The following is a 21,240-nucleotide window of genomic DNA, read 5'->3' on the forward strand; positions in this document are numbered from 1 at the left end:
ATACCCAAACTACTATATTTGAAGTGATGAGTGGTAACTGTAGGTCTCTGCTCTACAGCAGTGAAAGCTGAGAGATGACTTCAAAGATGTGTATGCAGATATTTGCTATGGAACAGTTGGCCCTTGAGGTATCATTGTGTGGTTAGTGACTGTTTTCATCCTCGAGTCCAAAGCCTGCCTGTGCATAGTCACTTCCTATTAAAAAGGTGAAATATCTTCACTGAGGGCTGTGAGATAAGGCAAATGTTACTACTGGCAACATTACAACTGCCTCCAGGGTACAATGTGATTAAATCACTGTTCCTCAAAACAGCTTCCAGATCTCAGATTCTCATCCCTCTCACTAAATGCTTAACCTTCTAGTGTCCTGCTTGGGTCTCTTCCTAAGGTGTTGGGTTATGCTGAAGGCCTCCCAAGCTGGTGTCGTCTTTTGGTCAGTAACAAGGCAAGGATGGCTCACAGAGAGAGCCCACAGTGAAGGAACTGAAAACAGGATCTGAAAATGGGGAAGGAACCTCTAAGTAGAAGTGTTCAAATAAAATGTAAACACACTCTGCACCTTCCTATCATGGCTGGTGTTTGACTCCAGAATGTGTTGCAGCAGGAGGCGGAGTAGCACTGAGCAGAGGTGTGCTTTAGAATGCAGCTTAGTTACATCGTTGCAAATGAAGCCATCAGCTTGTGGAAGTTGCTGTGTGCTGCAGAGTTAGGGAGCAGACACACAGGTGGCTGTTTGCTGTTGATACCCAGCAGGCTGCTTTGGAAGGGATCCCAACAATCACTCTGGCTTCTCTTGTCGCTGGTTCTCTCCCTTTGATCCAAATTAAATAGATAGGTGTGGGGTTTTTTTTTTTGCTATCACTGCATCAATCCAAAATGTCTTGGCTTGTTCCAAACCAGGATCTGCTATTGTGAAAGAAACAGGATGACTCTGAATGCTACTTAAAGCATGTCAAACTGCAAATACTCCACTACTGGGAAAAAATACAATAGTGGGAGAGTTGTAGGGCATCTTGGTTTGGGGAAATAGCATGGGCTGCCAAACAAGCACACTTTGTGGTTTTGGAGGGGGTTTTTAAGTTGTCAAAGGGAATAAATATAAACTTACTAAAATTAGTGAAAACTCACTGCAAAACCTTCCTTCAGAAGACTTGGAGGGTGGCATTTATTGAGTGCTGTCTTGGCCCCTGAAGGCTTGCAGTTGGTGCCTGGCTTCTCACTTGCATTAGAAAGTTCCAATAGCCTACAGTCTGCAGGTGTTGGAATCCTATTTTTGCAGTTTGTTTCTCAGTGTACCACCACCTCCATAGGGAACTGGAATCATCAGAGAATCAGTAAGGTTGGAAAAGACCTCAGAGATCAAGTCCAACCTATCACCCAGCACCTCATGACTAACTAAACCATGGCTTCAAGTCCAATCTCTTTTTGAACACCTCTATGTCATAATTCCCCAACAGTGATCACTGTGTTGCTGTGCCATAGCTTTAGGCTTTCCAGGGCTGTTTGATGCCTGCAGAATTCAAGTCTGGGACCTGGACCTTGCTGGAAATAGTTCTGTGCATGTCCTGGGGAGCAGTCTCTGGCCTAAATTACTCATTGTCACAAGTAATCTGTGCAGAGAGGCGGAAGGAGAAGGGAAACAGAGCAGAGGCATGAGGAAGACGTTTGGCATAGCCAAGGTACCTGCAAAGTCTTCCTTGTGCCTCTTGAATTTTGGCAGCTAGCTTTCACACTGCTGACTTCCAATGAATGAAAACACTCAAGAGAATTACAAGCTGCCTGGTACAGATTATGTTGGTGTTAGTCCTGATGATAACTACCTTAATGTAACTTCTTGCTGAAAGTAAAAGATGTATTTGTTGTCAACTGTGGTAAATTTGTTTTCAGTGCACAGCCCTTTTTTGTTGCAGATATGTTATATTGCATTGTGAGAGCAATGAAATGCTCTTAAAAACACAAAAGGAAGACTGAAGACCAGAGTTGATACAGCCAGGCCTTGGAATCTAGAAATGAATGCTTTCTTCCCCTTCTTTATCTTTGTTTACTGTGAAAATGAAGGGCTTTCTAAGAATTCAGCTAAAGGATGGTGTTACATGCTGGGGTCTATAATTTTAGAACTCTTGCTGGTTTTGTGTAGAGCACCAGCACAGTTGTGGTGCAACTTCTATGGCTGCTTGTCAGTCTCATCCCCTTTTAGAAAGGGTTTTGCCCTAGAATATGCAAGTAGCCATTAGATATGATGATTTTGCTGGAGCCTTCACACAGGAGAGACAAAAGCCAGAATGAGGAGCCTGCTTTTCACAGAATTATCTTGGCTGTTAAGTGCACTGTTAAGGGAACTTGTAAGTTAGTGAGGCTGGGGAGAGGCAATGGGACAGACACACTGAGTCGTCCAGGGGAGGCTGCTAGAGCTCATGCCGAGCTTAGGGCTGTATTGAAAAGTTCAGCAGTCATTAAGTTGATTCTTTTAGCCTTTAAATTGAGACTTGAACAAAATGTTTTGAAGTCTGTTACCCATCATTGCAAACTGTTGTAAGTTCATTGTTTGTTCCTATATTTGTTTCTGCAGTTGTGTGTATAAGTGTGTATGCCAGCAGCATTCGGAACAGATGTATAGTGACCTAATAAAAAAGATAACTAACCACTTAGAGAGAGTCTCAAAGGAGCTGCAGGTAAGAAGCTGCACAATCTAATTCTGTCTTTCCTGGGATCTGCTTTTCTATCAGAGCAGCATGTATTTGGCCCACAGAGGGGATTGCCATTGAGACTGGTTTATGTTAGCTTACTAAATTGTGGGCTGATTCATAGAATCATAGCATTGTTAGGGTTGGAAGGGACCTCAAGGATCATCCAGTTCCAATCCCACTGCCATGGGCAGGGACACCTCGCACTACAGCAGGTTGCTCACAGCCACATCCAGCCTGGCCATAAAAACTTCCAGGGATGAGGCTTCTACCACATCTTTGGCCAACCTGTTCCAGTGTCTCGCTACCCTCATAGGGAAGAACTTCTTCCTCACAGCCAATCTGAATCAACCCATTTCTATTTTTTTTCCATCCCCCCCAGTCCTATCACTCCCTGACACCCTCAAAAGTCCCTCCCCAGCTTTCTTGTAGCCCCCTTCAGATACTGGAAGGCCACGAGAAGGTCTCATCAGAGCCTTCTCTTCTCCAGACTCAACAGCCCCAACTGCCTCAGTCTGTCCTCATAGGAGAGGTGCTCCAGCCCTCTGCTCATCCTCATGGCACTTCTCTGGACACCTTCCAGTACCTCCAGATCCTTCCTGTAATAGAGGCTACAGAACTGGACACAGTACTCCAGGTGGGGTCTAACTGGCTGTCAGCCAGAATGCCAACTGCTGGATCCAATTGCATGGCACTGCCTAGCCTTAGAGATCCGATCCCTGTGGGGAGCAGTGGCTAAATTTGAGTATGTGACATAGGATCAAAGGCTAGAGTGGGAAACCTGCAGTAGAATCTGGGATGTAAATGCTTCAGTCAAACATGATCTAAGCTCACGACTGATGTCTGTCATTGCTGTCTTAATCTATATGAAATGTTCATGGTCCTTGTGCATCACAAGCTGTGCAAAAGGGAAGAACTCAGTTGAATATCGTGAAGTATGAAGCAGGGATTGCTGCATAGGAATGTTTTGTGTGACAGTTGATTCTGCATTTTTCTGGCCTATCTCTAGATGTCAGTGGTTTACAGCAGTCCCAGGCCAGTTTGTGTATCTCTATCCTCTGCATCTCATTTGTGCATCCATGTTTGTTTTCATGTGTGTTCCTTGTTGAAAGTTTCTTTCAGGCTAGAATCTCCAGGCATGTTCTTGAAGTTGTCACTGCTGTAGCAGCAGCACTGTTTTTATTACTCTGCAGCTTTTGCCACTTCTGCCACTGATGCTTGAGTTCTGTACTGACTTGCAGTGCATCAGGTGGAGACACCAGATACCAAGAAACCCTGAACTACAGCAGTGCTTCTAATCATTGATAACTAATTTTATCAGACATAAACAGTCTTTCTGATTTTAACTCCCATCAGGTACTTCTGGCTAGGTGTGAACTTCCATAAAATATATAGCACTGTTATCACTCTGTCCTTCTTGCTGTGCTCCTTTTTCCTCTTGTTGCTTTCCTTATGAAGAAAAAGAACCACCTTGCATTTAATGGGCTTAGTCTTTGGGGCAGTCTTTGACTATAAAATATCTAGGCAATCATAGAATTGTTAGGGTTGGAAGGGACCTCAAGGATCAGCCAGTTCCAACCCCCCTGCCATGGACAGGGACACCTCACACTACAGCAGGTTGCTCACAGCCACATCCAGCCTGGCCTTCAAAACCTCCAGGGATGAGGCTTCCACCACCTCCCTGGGCAACCTGTGCCAGGCTCTCACCACCCTCATGGGGAAGAACTTCTTCCTAACATCCAATCTGAATGCACCCATTTCTAGTTTTGCTCCATTCCCCCCAGTCCTATCACTCCCTGACACCCTAAAAAGTCCTTCCCCAGCTTTCTTGTAGGTCTCCTTCAGATACTGGAAGGCCACACTAAGGTCTCCTTGGAGCCTTCTCTTCTCCAGACTGAACAGCCCCAACTCCCTCAGTCTGTCTGTCAGTCTGTGGTTTTTCTTATAAAGAAAAATAACCACCTTGCATTTAACTATCTAGGCTGTCTTGAGCTAGGTTCTTTTGCTTCTTTTCGTTTTGTTTTTACCATTTCTCTATTCCTTATTGCTCTGTAAGAGTTGGTTAGAGTAGCTGGCCAGGGTATTGACAATCAAACCACCTCTGGGTGCTGCTGAGCTGGTGCAGCCTGGACGGTTTTCTTCTGCTCGTGAGAACTACGAATCACTGCAGCTGGACAGGTTTGGCCAGTTCTTCTGATACATCCCGTGGTGGTTTACTGCATTACTGTGCTTTGAATTTGGGAATACCCCCCAATTATTTACTCTGTGGCAGTCTTTGATTCTTCCCTCTAAAGTTTCCAAAGTGGGGCAGCTGCTTTTCGAGCTTGCTTTAGCACGCGCGTGCATTTAACGCTCCTGTCTGAAAGCAGGGCTGGCTTCTGAGCATTAGCTTTTGAGAGAATAATCAAAGCAGCTGTTTCATGCAATCCTTGTCTTGCAAAAGCTGCTTTATGTAGGCTGGGCACACCTTGTGGCAGGTGGCAAGAGCTTTGTAACGCAGCATGATACCATCTTTGAGTGCGTTGCGTGAGCTTGGTCTGACACCGGCATGACTTCAGATTTTGGACGGTGAAGCCGTTTTCTCGAGCTGCTTAAAGTGAAGCTCATGTGCCCCAGAAAACTGTCCTTCAGAAGAAGCTGTTCTAACTGTGAGTTGTAAAATTTACTCCTGGAAATGACTTTAGTGCAGTAGATTTGATTAGCCTCATGCTTATTTGATCTTAATACATTTTGGTGACAGCCACCAAAGTTTTCTGTTGAAAGCGTGGGGCTAGATCTTTACCCTAGCAACAACAGCAAATGACTTTGCAACTGTTAGTCACTTGGAAGCTTCTTGTTCACACAGGCAAACAAAAAACCACCCCCATATATGTGCAGATCCTTTTAATGCACTATATATGGTGCTTTGCTTTCTCTGACAGACTCATTCCACCTGCCAGCGATCCTGATCTAATGCACAGTTCTGTTTAATTGGCAAAGTGCGACTTGAGATGCAAGATAGTTTTGTTTTGTGGGTGTTTGGTTTTGGTTTTACATGCAGAGGTGCAAATGGAGCCCAATATAAGCAAGGGTGTTGCTTTCTGTGAGAAAAAGCAGATGATCATGAAAAATGGAATGGCAGGCAAATGCAGTGTCCTATGCTGGACAAGCCAAGAAACTTCTTTGCATGGAAGTGCAACAGTTTAATGGTGAGTGGATTGCAGAATACCTGCATGTATCCAACAAGCCAGGGCAAGCTGTTTTCTACAAGAACCACTCAGCAGCATCAAAAGCAGTAAAACTGTCAGGTACCAAATAGCAGAAGTGGGAGCATCCCAGAGGATGGGTCAGATGTCACTGATACAGGCTGGGCAGGGACTGGCTTGAGAGCAGCCCTGAAGAAAAGGACCTGGGGGTACTGGTGGATGAGAAGCTCAACAGGAGCCAGCAGTCAGCACTTGCAGCCCAGAAAGCCAAGCAGAGCCTGGGCTGCAGCAAGAAAATCCTAGCCAGCAGGGCCAGGGAGGTGATTCTCCCCCTCTACTCTGGTGAGACTCCACCTGGAGTACTGTGTACTATTACAGGAAGGATCTGGAGGTGCTGGAAAGTGTCCAGAGAAGGGCCATGAGGATAAGCAGAGAGCTGGAGCTGAGGGAGTTGGGGCTGTTCAGTCTGGAGAAGAGAAGGCTCCAGGGAGACCTTCTTGTGCCCTTCCAGTATCTGAAGTGGGCTACAAGAAGCTGGGGAGGGACTTTTGAGGGTGTCAGGGAGTGATAGGATTGGGGGGGATGGAAAATAAACTAGAAATAGGTAGATTGAGATTGGATGTTAGGAAGAAGTTGTTCCCCATGAGGGTGGTGAGAGCCTCATCCCTGGAGGTTTTGAAGGCAAGGCTGGATATGGCTGTGAGCAGCCTGCTGTAGTGTGAGGTGTCCCTGTCCATGGCAGGGGGGTTGGAACTGGATGGTCCTTGAGGTCCCTTCCAACCCTAACAATTCTATGATTTACCCCTGCATGGCCCTAGCCTGATTAGAGTTATCTTTGTTTTTTTTCTGTGACATTCATTGCAGAAACTTCTGGTTTTGCACCCCCTTGCCCCTGTGCTTAGCCCTCAGCTTGCCTGGCCAGCTGGCTTCAGCTGAAGTCTGCAGCAGAGTGGTGCTCGGGTGTCCCAGGCACCTGTGGTGTGCCCCCATGGTCACACAGGGGCATACCCATGCTCCCTGGTCATCCTCTGTGTGATTTTTCATCTTCCAGACTGCAAGACTCCTTGTATGGTGGTGGTGTTTGTTGCCACTTGCCTGCCTGAAGGTCAGCTTCACAGGTGTATGATTTTTTCCCCCATCTGAACCTAGTGAATTGCAGTGGTGGCAAAGGCATCATGAACTTGTGGCTGGGTTGGTGTTTTTGTTCTCTGCACGCTAGACCTTGGGTGAAAAGCAGTGAACATTGCCTGCTGAGTAGTGGTACACTTAGATGACTTTAATTGCTTGTTATCAGACCATTAGCAATTTGCTTTGGGGCCTCCTATATCCCAAGACATTTCTACCTCACTCCTGACTCTGTGTGTAAGTAAATGTTTGTCTCTTAAGGCTGTTTGAGTTATGGAGAGACTGAATGAAAGACTGCCTTCCTTTCTTGCCACTGGTGTCTGACCAGTTTCTCTGCATTAGTAAGGTGAAGCTTTGCCAGGTAGAGCTTCTGGTAGTTGGGAATTAAATTTCCCTACTTATGCAGTTGATCAGAATGTTGGCATTTTTTTTTGGTGCTTAAAAAACCCCAAGCCAAAACCAGCAACTAACAAACCAAACCCAAACAACACCCCCCCAGACAAGCCCAACACAAACCCAAACCAAACCACAACTGAGCATTGTTTCCTGTCCTCTTGAGGTCTGTAAAGCCTGCAGTGTACAAATGATGTTTCCAAGGTGCTTTATTTGGAAACAGTTCATTGGTAATGGCCGTGGCCTATTATGTTGTGGCTGAAAATAATGACAGCTGGTTTGGTGGCTAAGTGCTGAGTCACTCAGATGTGTGAGAGAGAGTGGATGCAGAGTGCATCCACAGCCATATGCTTTCAAATGAAGTAGCTCTCTTTTCACAGCAAATACAACTACATTTGCATTGGGCACTGGTGTTTTTCCTGCCTTCCCCTACTCTTATGCACTCTGATAAAGCAATTTAAAATCAAGTGCTCTGCCTGTTATGCATCCCTGCAGCACAGGGCTCTGGAAACTCGTTTTAAGCATTGCCAATCAAAATGCACTGGGTCATTGAGCTGGCCCGTGACAAAGGCAGTGGAATGTTTTAGCTTTACTTAGAATAGTCTCACTAATTGATTTAGGAAATGACTGAGGGCTGAAAAGTAGATGTTAGTGATGTTGCATCCTCTTTAGAGTAAAGAGGAGGAAAAAAAAGGGTCTGGTTAGGTTTGTTGCTTCGGTTTTCTTTTGAGCAGAAGCACTTGAATTGCCTTGTTTGTTTGAAGTTCAATGAGAACGACTCTTTCTCTGAGTAAATAAACACTGTCTTGCTTGTGGTGTTTCTATTTCAACTGGAGCAGAAGTGGTAGAGCTAAACAACTGCAATTTCTTCTTTCAATTTCCTCTGTCTCAAAGGCATTGCATTAAATTCGGAGCCCACAGCTGACAGCATCCTTTTGGCTTTTGAATGCTCTAGAGGGCTTGGAGTTTTTCCCCTCTGCCTTGAGATGTGCATGAATGTGTATTTATTTTCTTAACTATGATCACTACATATATATTTTTATAGTGGACATGACTGAAGCGAGCAGGTAATTAGCATTGGTAGGTAGCTAGCATGGCTGCTGCATGGCCCCCACAACCTGCAGATTTAGGGCTTTTGCTTTTCCTGCTTCATATTAATCCTTACAACTCCTCAGTCTTCTGTCTTGTCAGCCCTCAAACCAGTCACTAGAAGTGTATGAAAATCTTCTCACCTGTTCTTGTTTCTTTGCAAGAATGTGCTTTGGAGACACTTGCTGGAGAAGCCATTCTGCTCTTTTAAGGACTGCCAGGACTCTGGGAACTGAGTGCCTTGTATTGCATCACTGTTGGTTGCCATCTGTTCTTAAAGATGTCAGCAACATACTGTGGAGAACCTGCTTCTTCCTTGCCTTTTCCTTTCTTCTTCTCTGTCTCATGTTTAGCTTGCCTTTGTGTCCTGTGATTATAGAGGATTTGGCCATCCAGCAGTGAGGAGCTTGTCGCTTCCTGCCCCAACTCTTACTGAAATATTAATCTGATTAATACAGATGCCTTACTCCAAACTTCAGACTAGGTTCTCAACTTCCTTATTTGCCTTTTGGAATCAGTTGTGTAACTTCAGTATTTCTCCTGATTACAGGAGTAAAAGCATGAAGCTTAAGTGGGCTTGTCATGCTTACCTTGCAAGCTTTGCATGTAGACAGGTTTAAAAATGCATCCAAGTCATGCTTTGAGGGACTGGTGAAAATGAACTTCTGACTGTGTGCACAGTACTACCTCAGAGAAGTTCTTGATATTTGTACTTTAAGGTCATTTCACCCTAAATAGTTTTTTTTCCTAGGTATATTTTGCTTTCCTTCTGAGGTACACTGATGAGCACATCAGCTCTATATAGTGCAATGCTGTAATTGAACAGTTGTGCCAGTCTGAGGGGAGGTTGTAGCAAGGTGGGGGTTGGTCTCGTCTCCCAGACAACCAGTACCAGAACAAGAGGACACAGTCTCAAGCTGTGCCAGGGGAGGTTTAGGCTGGATGTTAGGAAGCAGCCCTTCATAGAAAGAGAAATTGGCCATTGGAATGTGCTGCCCAGGGAGGTGGTGGAGTCACCATCCCTGGATGTGTTTAAGAAGAGCCTGGATGAGGCACTTGTTGCCATGATTTAGTTGATTAGATGTTGTTGGGTGCTAGGTTGGACTCGATCTCAAAGGTCTTTTCCAACCTGGTTAATTCTATTCTGTAAAATAGAACTTTTGACAACATTATCTGTGCTTGAGTTTTGTGTACATGTAGTAAATCAGATTGTTAACTGAAGTGATGGTTAGACTTTAATGTACATATGTGAGGCCAGGTTATATGCTCCAGCCATGTGAAGAAGCCCCTTCTTATTTCACTGTTGTGGGCAGTGCCTGACTTGCTAACCAGGTCATCTCTTGTAGCATAGAAAGAACTCTCAAATTAGCTTTTGTTAACTTGAAATTACTTGATTCCCTGGGACAATTTCCATATAGAAAATAAATCTGCTTCCTCTATGTTCTAGCAGCAAGATCATAAATAGAGGTGGAAAATGGAATCTGAGAACTTGCATAGCCTACCTCCTTTCACGTTCAGTCACCAGTAACGTTCATTTGGGTCAGCTGCGTGATTTGTTACTGCTGACATCTGCTTTAAACAGGGGAGACTCAGACTAGCCATTCTTCTGGTCCAGAGTGTTTAAAAGGGGAAAAAAAACCTACCAAACACCCAGTGCCACAGGTATTTATTCATCAGTTTTGCTAAGGTAACATTGCTTAATTGGGTGTGAAAGAAGCTTTTAGTGCTGTGAATCCCACGGAGTCGAATGAATGATCAGTGTTAGAACTCAGCTGGCAGAAACCCTTCCTGTTAGAAATGTGGATCTTCATGTGTGGCTATCTTAAAGCTGCCTTTAGAGTTGGAGTAGGCTTTAGGGGGGTCACCATACTGCCAAAACTTCAACTAAAAATGACATTGTCCTGGGCAAGCTAACCTGAGAAGAGCATCCAGAACCAGCACCAGAAGAAGAGGACACAGTCTCAAGCTGCACCAGGGGAAGTTTAGGCTTGAGGTGAGGAGAAAGTTCTTCCCAGAAAGAGATTAGCCATTGGGATGTGCTGCCCAGGGAGGTGGTGGAGTCACCATCCCGGGAGGTGTTCAAAAAAGGCTTGAATGTGGCACTTGGAGCCATGGTTTAGTTGCGATGAGGTGGTGGGTGATAGGTTGGACTTGATGATCTCTGAGGTCTTTTCCAACTTTATTGATTCTATGATCCTTGCCTGCAGCTTCTTGAACAGGGCTGGATGCCTTCAGTCATTTCCTTGCCACCCCACAATGGATGCTGCAGACCCTGCTATAATTGCAGAAAGATAAATGCAGCACAGATGAGTATGTATTCACTAGATGGAAGAGGTTCTGAGGATTCCTTACTCTGAAACAGTGTGCTGATGGTCATTGGATGCAGGCAATGCTGTTTTGTTTCACAGCCATGTAGAATGGAAATGGAAGCATGACTGCATCTGCTGCCCTGCTTTAAGACAATTCTATAAGAGTGTCACGAAGCTGTACAGCTTTGAATGGGTTTTGGGAGCAGACAGGAGCTGGAAGTCTTTGAGTGAATTGCACTTTGGCTTGGTGTCTGTCTTTTGTCAAATGCTTTAATAGCACCCTTGCCTAGTGAGGCAGACCTGGGCATTATGTAAATTGTCTGCAAGGCAAAGTAAATAAATCACTTTTTTTCTTCCCTTTGAAGGATCTAAATCTTTTAAGCCAGTTGTTGTTCTCTTACACGAGTAGTAGGTTAGTTGGTGTAGTCATAGCTGTTCTCCCTCTTCACTTGGCAGGCGTGGGAGGGATGCTGCAGCATGCGTGCTGGTGTTTTGGCAGTGAGCATATTCCCAGGGGAAATGGAGCTGCCCATTTAACATGGGAATGGAAGCATTACCAAATGTATTGCTGGTTGTGCCAGACAACTGTTCAGAAACAGATGAACTTTGTGTTCCTCAAGCAAAGGACTCTTGTTTACAGAATACAAAATTAACAGGCTGGAAAAGACCTCTGAGGTCCTTGAGTCCAACCCATCACCCAACACCATCTAATCAACTAAACCATGGCACCAAGTGCTTCAGCCAGGCTCTTCTTAAACTCTTCCAGTAATGGTGACTCCACCACCTCCCTGGGCACACATTCCAATGGCCAATCTCTCTTTCTGGGAAGAATTTCTTCCTAACTTCCAGCCTAAACCTTCCCTGGTGCAGCTTGAGACTGTGTCCTCTTGTTCTGGTGCTGGTTGCCTGGGAGAAGAGAACAACCCCCACCTGGCTACAACCTCCCTTCAGGTATTTGTGTACAGCAATAAGGTCTCCCCTGAGCCTCTTCTCCAGGCTAAGCAACCCCAGCTCCCTCAGCCTCTCCTGACAGGGCTGTGCTCCAGACCCCTCCCCAGCTTTGTTGCCCTTCCCTGCACACATCACTGTTGCTTTCTTGTGAGCCGTTTCTGAGTTGCCTTGAGCCAGCGGCTCAAGGCTTCAGGTTTCTTTTGTGTGTTCAGTTAAGGATATTCAAACTAGTTTCCAAACTTACAATAAAAGAAACCCCAAACCCACATCTCTTTCATGCATGCAGTTTCTTGCCCACAAGTTCATTGAAATGCCTGGGTGCTAGGTTTCAAATAAGGGAAGGGTAGTTTAGTATACTGAGTCTCTGATGGCTTGTTTTGCTTGAAGCTATCTGTCTTGCACATCATTCTCTCTCAAATGTGTTTCCCTGTTACTGCTTGTTTCTCTTGGTGCTGAGATGTCCACTGTGGTGTGGAAGGAGATTAAATGATGTCTTTGGCTGCTATTAAAAGCTGCTGCTATAGTACTTTACGCTAAGAAGTAGCTGGCTCAAAACCTAGCTGAAGATGTAATGCAAATGCAGCTGCATCGCAATTTGAGCAACCTGGCTGAAGGTTCAGCGCTGCTGTGACCAGGCAAGCTGTGTAGTTGCTACTGGAAAGCTGTTCTTAACTCTGGGTGGAAGATGAGAGAAAATGTAGGCCAGGATTTACTCTTTCTCCCAAAACCAAACTGAATTGACAGTTTTGTAGGATTCAGGTTGGGAGAGTGAAGGAGTCCAGGATCCTCTCCTCTCCTGGAGCACCTTAGGCTAGCAGTATAGTTTTCTTTGAACAGCTTCTGGGATGCATCCCTCAGGTAAGACAGGAGGGGATTTAGGGACTTAGCATTTTCTTTCAGTATTTACTTGTAAGAAGGAAGTGCCATGCTTAATTCCACTCCTTGCCCCATGGTTAAAACAGCTGAATGTCTGTGTTATCTTTCCTGGATTAGGAGTGAGAGTGAGAACTGTCAGCCTAAGCAGTTTCTTTGTATTTCAGTGATAGCTTTAGCTGAATAAATACAGATTTGTTTATTAAATGCAAGTTCTACTCCACTGCTACCCATTAAATAGAAATGTCTTAGCCACCTCTCTTTACTCATGGATTTGGTGCCAAGCACTGCCTTTTTAGTTTACAGAGTTGATGTGATTTCTACACAGCTAGTCCCACTGGGTTTAGTGTCTTGCTAATGTGATTCTAGAGGTGTGAAGGAGGTTCCAATGCTCAAACAAGTAATCAATTTCAGACTAGGAGTTTTGTGCAGCCATGTAGTAATGCCTTAATGAACAGAAACCAGGCTTTTCTGTCTGCCTGACACAGATTACAATAATTTATAGGTTAGCTGTGAAAATGCTGTTACTGGCTTCTTGGCTTGGGGTGGTGTTTTCTGTTAGTTTACAGGTCAGGCAATAATTGAGGGGAGTTTTCTTTGGAGCCAAGCAGACTCGGGTAGTATGTGCTTTCCTCTTAGTGCCTTTGTTGAGGTCAGATGTGAAGCACAGCAGGAGGATAAAACTGAAAGGACATTGAGCTGCTGAAGTGGGTCCAGAGGAGGGCCACAAAGGTGGTCAGAGGGCTGGAGCACCTCCCTTATGGGAACAGTGTGAAGACAGTTGAGGCTCTTCAGCCTGGAGGTGGCTCCAGGGAGCTTTCCAGTACCTGAAGGGGCCCTATGAGAAAGCTGGGAAGGGATTTTCTATAAAGGCTTGGAGTGATAGGATGATGGGGAATGGATAGAACCATGAGGAGGGTAGATTTTGACTGGGTATTAGGAAGAAATTCTTCACAGTGAGGGTGGTGAGACTGGAACAGGATGCCTAAGGAGGTTGTGGATCCCCCCTTCCTTGGAGGTGTTCAAGGCCAGGTTGGATGAAGCCTTGAGCAACTTGGTGTAGTGGAAGGTGTCCCTTGCCCATGGCATGGGATTTGGAACTAGATGACCTTTAAGGCCCCTTTCAACCCTAACCATGCTATGATCTCATGCTGATAAGGCAGTTAACACCATGATTCTGCATCCCAGAGGTCAAGACGAGGCTTGATACTTGCCTGACACTAGTGAGTGCTTCCTTTGAAGCTGTCAGCACTCTGAGAGCAGTTGTTTTGCCCTTGATTGCAGGGCAGTGGTGATCAGCCGGTATCGTTCCTTCTGTTATAAGACTCTTGAGGGTGCTCTCAGGAGGCAGCTCTGGGTGTGCAGTTGTTCCCTCTTAAAATCTCTCTCCCAGTATGACTTAAGCTTTGTGGGTAGAGCCAGCAGAGTTTTCATCTTCAGTGGAGGAAAAGGGTATCAATCCTTGCTGTCCCCTGTAAAAAGGGTGGCAGACTAGCTGTATACCGGAGCCTAGAGTCTGTTCATGGGATTCAATCTCCCTGTCCAGACAACTTCTCTCTCAGTTAAGGGTTTTTTTCTGATTTGTTTGGGGTTTTTCATAATGCAAAGTGCAAGCTGTGGGTGAGAGGAGGGGTGCCCTGTGTCGGGCTGTGCTCTCCTTTTGTCTGACATGTTCTTTGAAGCAGAATTGTCGTCTTTTTCTTTAATCTTAGAGGCTGTACACCGAGTCTTTACAAATGGGAGGCTATAACCATATTTAAAGCTGAGGTTAAAAAAGAGGGGAACAGGAGCAGATCCTGCTTAGAAATGCAGATTCCATTGCATGTTATTTGCAACAAATTATGTATGTAACTGTATATGAAAGGGACTCCTTGGCATTCAGAGCCACTTTGTATGCTGTTGGCATTTTGAACCAAAATTCGTTTGGCCACCCTGGAGAACTGCATCTTTAATAAGATTAAAAGCTTGGGATCAAAATGAGGAATAACCAAATATAACCTTTGGCAACAGCATGTGGAATAACACTTCTTTATTCCTTTGCCAGCTTTGCTTTCCTTTCTGAAATGTCTGCTCTGTATTGGGGTGGTTTTTTTTGTTGTGAAAATTGCCCACGTGTCCATTGAGAATATTAAGGAGGGAGGCAGAAGAAGATGGTTTAAAGCAAAAGAGGCCACTTTTGCTCTGTCAGCTATTCTAAAGAGTTTAGAAAAAGTCAACATGAAGTCTGTTCCCTTTGGGCACCTGGTGAATGCCCTGGTTGAAAAATGTGCTTGGTCAAGATAAGAGCTTCAAGTTCTGATAAAGTGGTGGAGGTGCTGATAGCCTTGAGGGTTTCTTATGCCACAGATGCTTTGGCTTTAGAAACCTCTTTGGGCTTGTGTTTTTGCAAGGTCCCAGTCATTGCTGCATTCTCCATCCTCTTCTCTCTTGCTGCTGTGGGAGAGGAAAATTATGGAAGGGAAGAAAAGTTTTGCTTCAGTAGCAAGCAACACTTTGTCCTTAGGTGTATATGGCTATGTGTAGCTATGTGACCATTAGAAACTCAGGCAGAAAGACCATAGTAGGAAACACAGGAGGAGTTGGGCTGGACACAGAGCCCTGTATGAGAGGATTAGGGTGGGGAGGGGAGTAGTGGAGGAACATGTCATCCCAGCTCCCCTTCCATCCCTGGGTGTGTAACTGCACTCCAGAATGCTCTAATGCAGCTCCCCTGCATCCCTCTAAAGAAATAAAAGAGCCTGGATGAGGCACTTGGTGCCCTGGTTGAGTTGGTTAGGTGGTGTTGGGTAATGGGTTGGACTGGATGATCTGAAAGGTCTTTTCCAACCTGGTTAATTCTGTATACTAATACATAAAATAACTGGTGGTTGGTTGTCCCCTTTTTCTCCCCTCCTGCCTCCCTTTACAATTTAACTTAGCTTACAGTGGTACAGGTCTTTTTAGCTGCCTTGTTTCCTTCTTTGGGAAAGATGGTGTACACAGACAGCAGTGATGTCACTGTGGGCTCTGAGCCTGTCATAAAATGGCCATGTTCAGGTTTTCTGCAGCAGATGTTTGCCTAGGGCTGCAGGGTGACACTGCACGTTGGAGCGCTGCAGTACGTTTTTTGTGGGCCTGATCTGGAGTGCAGGACACCCTGCCTGAAGACATTGCTTCACAGTCCCTCCAACTCCCCACCCTGAATGCTTTGCTTACCTTAGGTGACCCAGCAAAAAGTTAAAAGATGTTTCTGTGAAGGATAAATGCTTCCTGGAGCTGGGGGATCGTACAGTCAATAAGATTGGAAAAGACTCCGAGGTCATCAAGTCCAACCTGTCACCCAACACCTCATGGCTAACTAAACCATGGCTCCAAGTGCCACGTCCAATCCCCTCTTGAACACCTCCAGGGACGGTGACTCCACCACCTCCCTGGGCAGCACATTCCAATGGCCAACAACTCTTTGTGAAGAACTTTCTCCTCACCTCAAGCCTAAACTTCCCCTGGTGCAGCTTGAGACTGTGTCCCCTTGTTCTGGTGCTATCAAGGTGTCAGGATGTGGCGCTTGCCAGCTGGGACGCAAAGCAAACAGCTTCCTGCCACCCTGCTGTCTTGGAGTAAAAGCCTACAGGAGCACACAGCACTTGTTGGAATTTGGTGGTGGATTCTAGGCATGACAGGTAGCTCTTTCAGAGCAAAGGTCTGGTCTCCTGAGGTTCTGTTTGCACATACTAAATGCTAGTTTGTTACAGGCACGCCGCATTGCCTTTGGCCAGTCACCAGCCTGTAGTCCTAGGCACAAAGCAGTTTCTCAAGGAAACTGTTTGTGCTGGAGGGAGTTAGAGCAGAAACTCTGGAATGATGTGGGGCTTTTGCTTTGTGTGGATTTAGTGTACCAAATGCTTTGTAGTTTTCTGAGCTTGCTATGAAAGCATAGCCCATGCTGTTCCAGATCTTTCTCTTGTGCCAATTCCAACCTGACTTTTGCGGTTTCTTGCAGGCCAGCCCTCCAGATCTCTATATTGAAAGATTTAACGTAGCTCTTGGACAGTATATGGGAGCATTGCAGAGCATTGTGCCTCTTTTCATATATATGGTAAGTTTTAGCAAACTCTTTTCAAATCAAGTGTATCCATACAGGAGATGCTGACAAGGAGAAAAGTGGGGGGGATAGAGGAGAAAAAAAAAGACATTCAGCTATGACTTTTAATTTGTAGAACTTAAAATTGATGCCTGGGTTTGCTGCTTGCATTACAGCACTGATCAAAGTCATGTGGGGAGGGGAATCTGTACTGTTAAACACAGAGTTCTGCCCTTAATATTTTGTTCCTGGGAGCGGGGGGAATGGTTTGAGTGGTGATGTTTTTTTTCTCTCTTTGATTGTGGTGGGTTGAAGTTCCCCCCCTCCCGCCCCCCCCAGCATTAACCTAAACTCACCACACTGACTATAAAAAAAGCCTTCCCAAATAGTTAGGAGCTTATTTATATCTCTCTGAACAGAGGTAGTCTATTGGCTTTGCCTTTGTTTATTTACTTGGTAGTTTGAGCTGGCTGCAAAGATGATTGTTTCTTGCTCTTTCAATGGCACAGCTTTGGACCAGACAGAGGAGGGTCCCTTGGAAATGTCTGTGCCTGTTGATAAAGCAATTTAGAGCACTGAGTAGGTGAAGACAAACTATGTCCTCAGCACTGTCAGGCACGTTTGCAGAGGTTCAGAAACCATTGGCTGTAAGTGTGGTGCTGGTTTTGTAATTTCTGATTTCCACACCTCTGAAGAAGTTCACAATTGGCACTGTTTCTGTCAAAGTGCCAAGGCTTCCATTGCTTTGGTGGTGTAGTTTTTGGGGGTTTGTGATAATGAATAACTTTAAGCTTGAAGTTTGCTGCTCTCCCAGAAACTGGCCTTGGCATAGCTTAGAAAGGATGATGAAAGAATTTGTTGGGAAAGAAACTTGTTGGGTTTTTTACAGGGGGAAAAAAAAAAAACACCAAACACTTAAATTGATTTAGATTAAACAAATCTCAACCCCTTTAAAATTATTTTCACTGGTAGCTTCCCAGAGTTTGGGAAGTAGTATCTGTTTGGAGGATCTCTTAGTTTCCATGAACACATCTGTGCCATTCTCTCCAGCTTCAGGAGGGAGGTTGGACTAGATCCTTATGGAGGTTCCCTTCCTACCCTTATCATTCTGTACCAGACCAGGTCACTTGCTACAGTTTTTTGGCATCCTATTACCTTACAGACTGCTTGTGTTGTAAGTGGGATTTGCCTTTGAACTGGGTGTCTTCTAATCTGTTCTTTCATGTAGTTTAATACAGAATGAAATCCAGTTGCACCATCTTCCCTTGTAAGCTAAGGGCTGCACTCCTGGTGCTCATTGCTGTATTTCTCTCCTAGTTGTTGGGAAATGCTGGGGAAGAACTAGAAAAAGACTTTTTTTTTACCCTCCTATTGTATTCAGACATTGTATAAAGCAGCCATTTTTTTCCCCCTCTGTGTGCTTAACTTGGTTATTGCAGGCAGGTGTTTAAGCAATCTCCTCATTTAATAGCCATTTACAAATGGAGGTAAGCTGTTTGGGGGTGCACTGCTGGTGAAGGCTCAGTCACAGCACACAGGTCTAAATCTATCCTGAAGAATTAAGACTGCAGTAACTAACATGGGAAAAAAGTGTTCTTGATGTACATAAAACCAAAGTGGTCTTACAATTCTAAGCTTTGTCCTCTTGACCAACTATAATTTCACAGAATCACCCAGATTGGAAAAGACCTCAGAGATCATCAAGCCTAACCTATTACCTAATATTTTCCTTTGTACACAGCTGTCATGAAGAGTGCTCTGGATCCCACCATTTCTTTTTAGAGTTGGAGTCTAGCTCTTAGTTGAACATAGTTAATGGTTAATGAGCAATAAAAAGACCTGCAAAAATAACTAGTTCTATGGGTGGGTGGGGGGTGATGGTGTTTGGTTTTGCTGTGTTTTCTTCCTTTGATTGTTTGGTGGGGTTTTTTTGGCAGGGTTTGGGGTTTTTTTTGTGTGTGTTGTCTGTTTTGGGGTTTTGTTGTTTGTTTTGGTTCCTTCTGAGAATAAAGAAAAGTGAAAGTACTCCTTAATTCTGGCTGGGAACAGAGTAGCTGGAGAGCAGCCAGGCAGAAGGGGACCTGGGGGTTCCTGGTTGACAGTAAGCTGAACATGAACCAGCAGTGTGCCCAGGTGGCCAAGAAGGCCAGTGGCATCCTGGCCTGGATCAGGAATAGTGTGGCCAGCTGGAGCAGGGAGGTCATTCTGCCCTGTGCTCAGCACTGGTTAGGCCACACCTTGAGTCCTGTGTCCAGTTCTGGGCTCCTCAATGGAAGAAGGACATTGAGATATTAGAATGTGTCCAGAGAAGGGCAGTGAGGGGACAAGTCTGGAGCACAGCCCTGTGAGGAGAGGCTGAGGGAGCTGGGGTTGCTTAGCCTGGAGAAGAGGAGGCTCAGGGGAGACCTTCTTGCTCTCTGCAACTACCTGAAGGGAGGTTGTAGCCAGATGGGGGTTGGGCTCCTGCCAGGCAACCAGCACCAGAACAAGAGGACACAGTCTCAAGCTGTGCAAGGGGAAGTTTAGGCTTGAGGTGAGGAGAAAGTTCTTCCTAGAAAGAGTAATTGGTCATTAGGATGTGCTGCCCAGGGAGGTGGTGGAGTCACTGTCCCTGGAGGTGTTCAAGAAAGGATTGGACATGGCACTTGGAGCCATGGTTTAGTTGTCAGGAGGTGTTAAGTAATAGGTTGGACTCAATGATCTCTGAGTTCTTTTCCAACCTGGTGGATTCTGTGGTTCTAAAGCAGCAGCTTCCCCCTCCTGAATGCCTTGTGATTTGTACAGGCAGTAAACTGCTCCTGCAAAAACCTTTCTGATCTAAGTGGCTTCATTCAAGTTAGGCCTGAGAGTTAGTGGCTTATGTGTTAGTTCCCCTTGCTGCCAAACACAGTGCTGATTTGGCTCAGCTCTCTGCCTGGTTTTGAAGGCTAATGCCACATTAAGTTTCCTACTTTTGCTCTACAATAATTTATTCATCAGTGCTGTGCATGCTGTGGAAAATACCTCCAGAGAAGTCATTTCTCATCCTGTGTTTTCTCTCTTAGTTTTGTTCTGTATGCATTTGGAAGTCCTTTTACATAGAGCCACTCCTATAATTCGACATTGTAGCATCTAATCAAGTTTTCTCTTGTACAGCAGAAGCAGTTTCCTTTGTTTAAAGATGAAAATGCAATCAAAAAACAATTACAAGAGGTGAAGCCCAAATCATTCCACAGTACAAATTAGAGCTCTGCAGTTCCTGTAGTAGATACTTCCAGTGTGTTTTTAAGTGAGTTGTTGAATTCTGCCTGTTTGTCAGAGATAGCAAAGCTTTCCTGCTTTGCTAGTAATGTGATTGCTTTAATTGGGAGTCCTCAAAGCTTTAAGTTGCACTGATGACCTTTGTTCTGATATTGCTGCTTAGGAAGACTTCTGATGTTTAAATACCTTTGAAGCCAAGGAAAACCCAGAGAGGTTTTATACAACTAGAATGTGGATTTTCCCTTCAGTTGCCAGGAGGGGTGTGTTTTGATGTCAACAGTGGCACTTTTCTTCCTTCTCTTGATGTATATCAAACAGAACAAGAGGACACAGTTTCAAGCTGTGCCAGGGGAAGTTTAGGCTGGAGGGGAGGAGAAAGTTCTTCCCAGATGGCCATTGGAATGTGCTGCCCAGGGAGGTGGTAGAGTCACCATCCCTGGAGGTGTTCAAGAGGGGATTGGATGTGGCACCTGAAGCCATGGTTTTGTTAGTCATGAGGTGTTGGGTGACAGGTTGGATATGATGACCTCTGAGGTCTCCTCCAACCTTATTGATTCTATGAATATTCTTATGTGCAAGTGGAGGGAATGTGTGGTCCTACCCTTCTTGCATGTAGTGGCTAAGGTGTGTTTCAAAGCATCTCTTGGGTGATGGTTGAGAGGGCTGACTGCAATTGTGAGGAGGTTTCTCTTTGTCCTTCTTTTGCTAGGAGCACTGCTGGTTTTCTTTTTCATGTGGTGTTGGATTTTTTTTTCCCAGCCTTTTCAAGAAAAGAAGGAGACCCAAAGCACTTTTGTCCCTCCAAAACTGTGGGTTTAAGCTCCCTCAGAAGTCCCAGGGTAAATTAAACTGGGAGGCAGCTTAGCACACAGTGCTTTATCTCTAAGAATTATTCTTTGTGAATAATGGCTTGCTTTGGAAATCTAAATGAGGTTCTCCTGGGTGCTTGCAGGTTGCACCACAGCATGCTGCACACAGGATTAAAAATTAAGATAAGCATTTAGATGCTATGCTTTTGTTGTTCTTTAATAGATTCTCTAGTGTTGATTATACTTAAGAGGTTTTCAGCTATATCTCTATCTTGTGGCATGATATGAGTTTAACATTTGTGAGCACTGTTAGTTTAGGATTGCCTCTGTAAAGATCTCTGTTCTTCATGGGGGGTAATATTGCATTTGGTTTATCAGCTAGAGGGCATTTGGTCTGTTTGTGTACACAAATAAATACATATGAGTATGTACCTGTGGATGAGATGATAAATACTCTTACATACTAGTGTTTTTCTCTTTCAGGTATTTCATGGAATCACAGGGGTGGGGGGGGAAACAACT

General features: G+C 44.9%; 1 protein-coding gene across 2 annotated transcripts in view; it reads left to right on the top strand.

The window, feature by feature from the left end:
- The window catches only part of CACUL1 (CDK2 associated cullin domain 1), a 56,631-nt gene that overhangs the window by 10,083 nt on the left and 25,308 nt on the right, over positions 1-21,240 (top strand). The window contains exons 3-4 of one of the 2 annotated variants that reach the window (XM_009909425.2): positions 2,570-2,672; positions 16,589-16,684. In XM_009909425.2, coding sequence (XP_009907727.2) covers positions 2,570-2,672; positions 16,589-16,684 — 199 coding nt within the window. The remainder of the gene's footprint in view (positions 1-2,569; positions 2,673-16,588; positions 16,685-21,240) is intronic. The other variant, XM_054163834.1, reaches the window with a different exon arrangement.

Source organism: Dryobates pubescens, chromosome 8 (assembly GCF_014839835.1).
Source record: "Dryobates pubescens isolate bDryPub1 chromosome 8, bDryPub1.pri, whole genome shotgun sequence".
In the NCBI taxonomy this organism is placed as follows: domain Eukaryota; kingdom Metazoa; phylum Chordata; class Aves; order Piciformes; family Picidae; genus Dryobates; species Dryobates pubescens.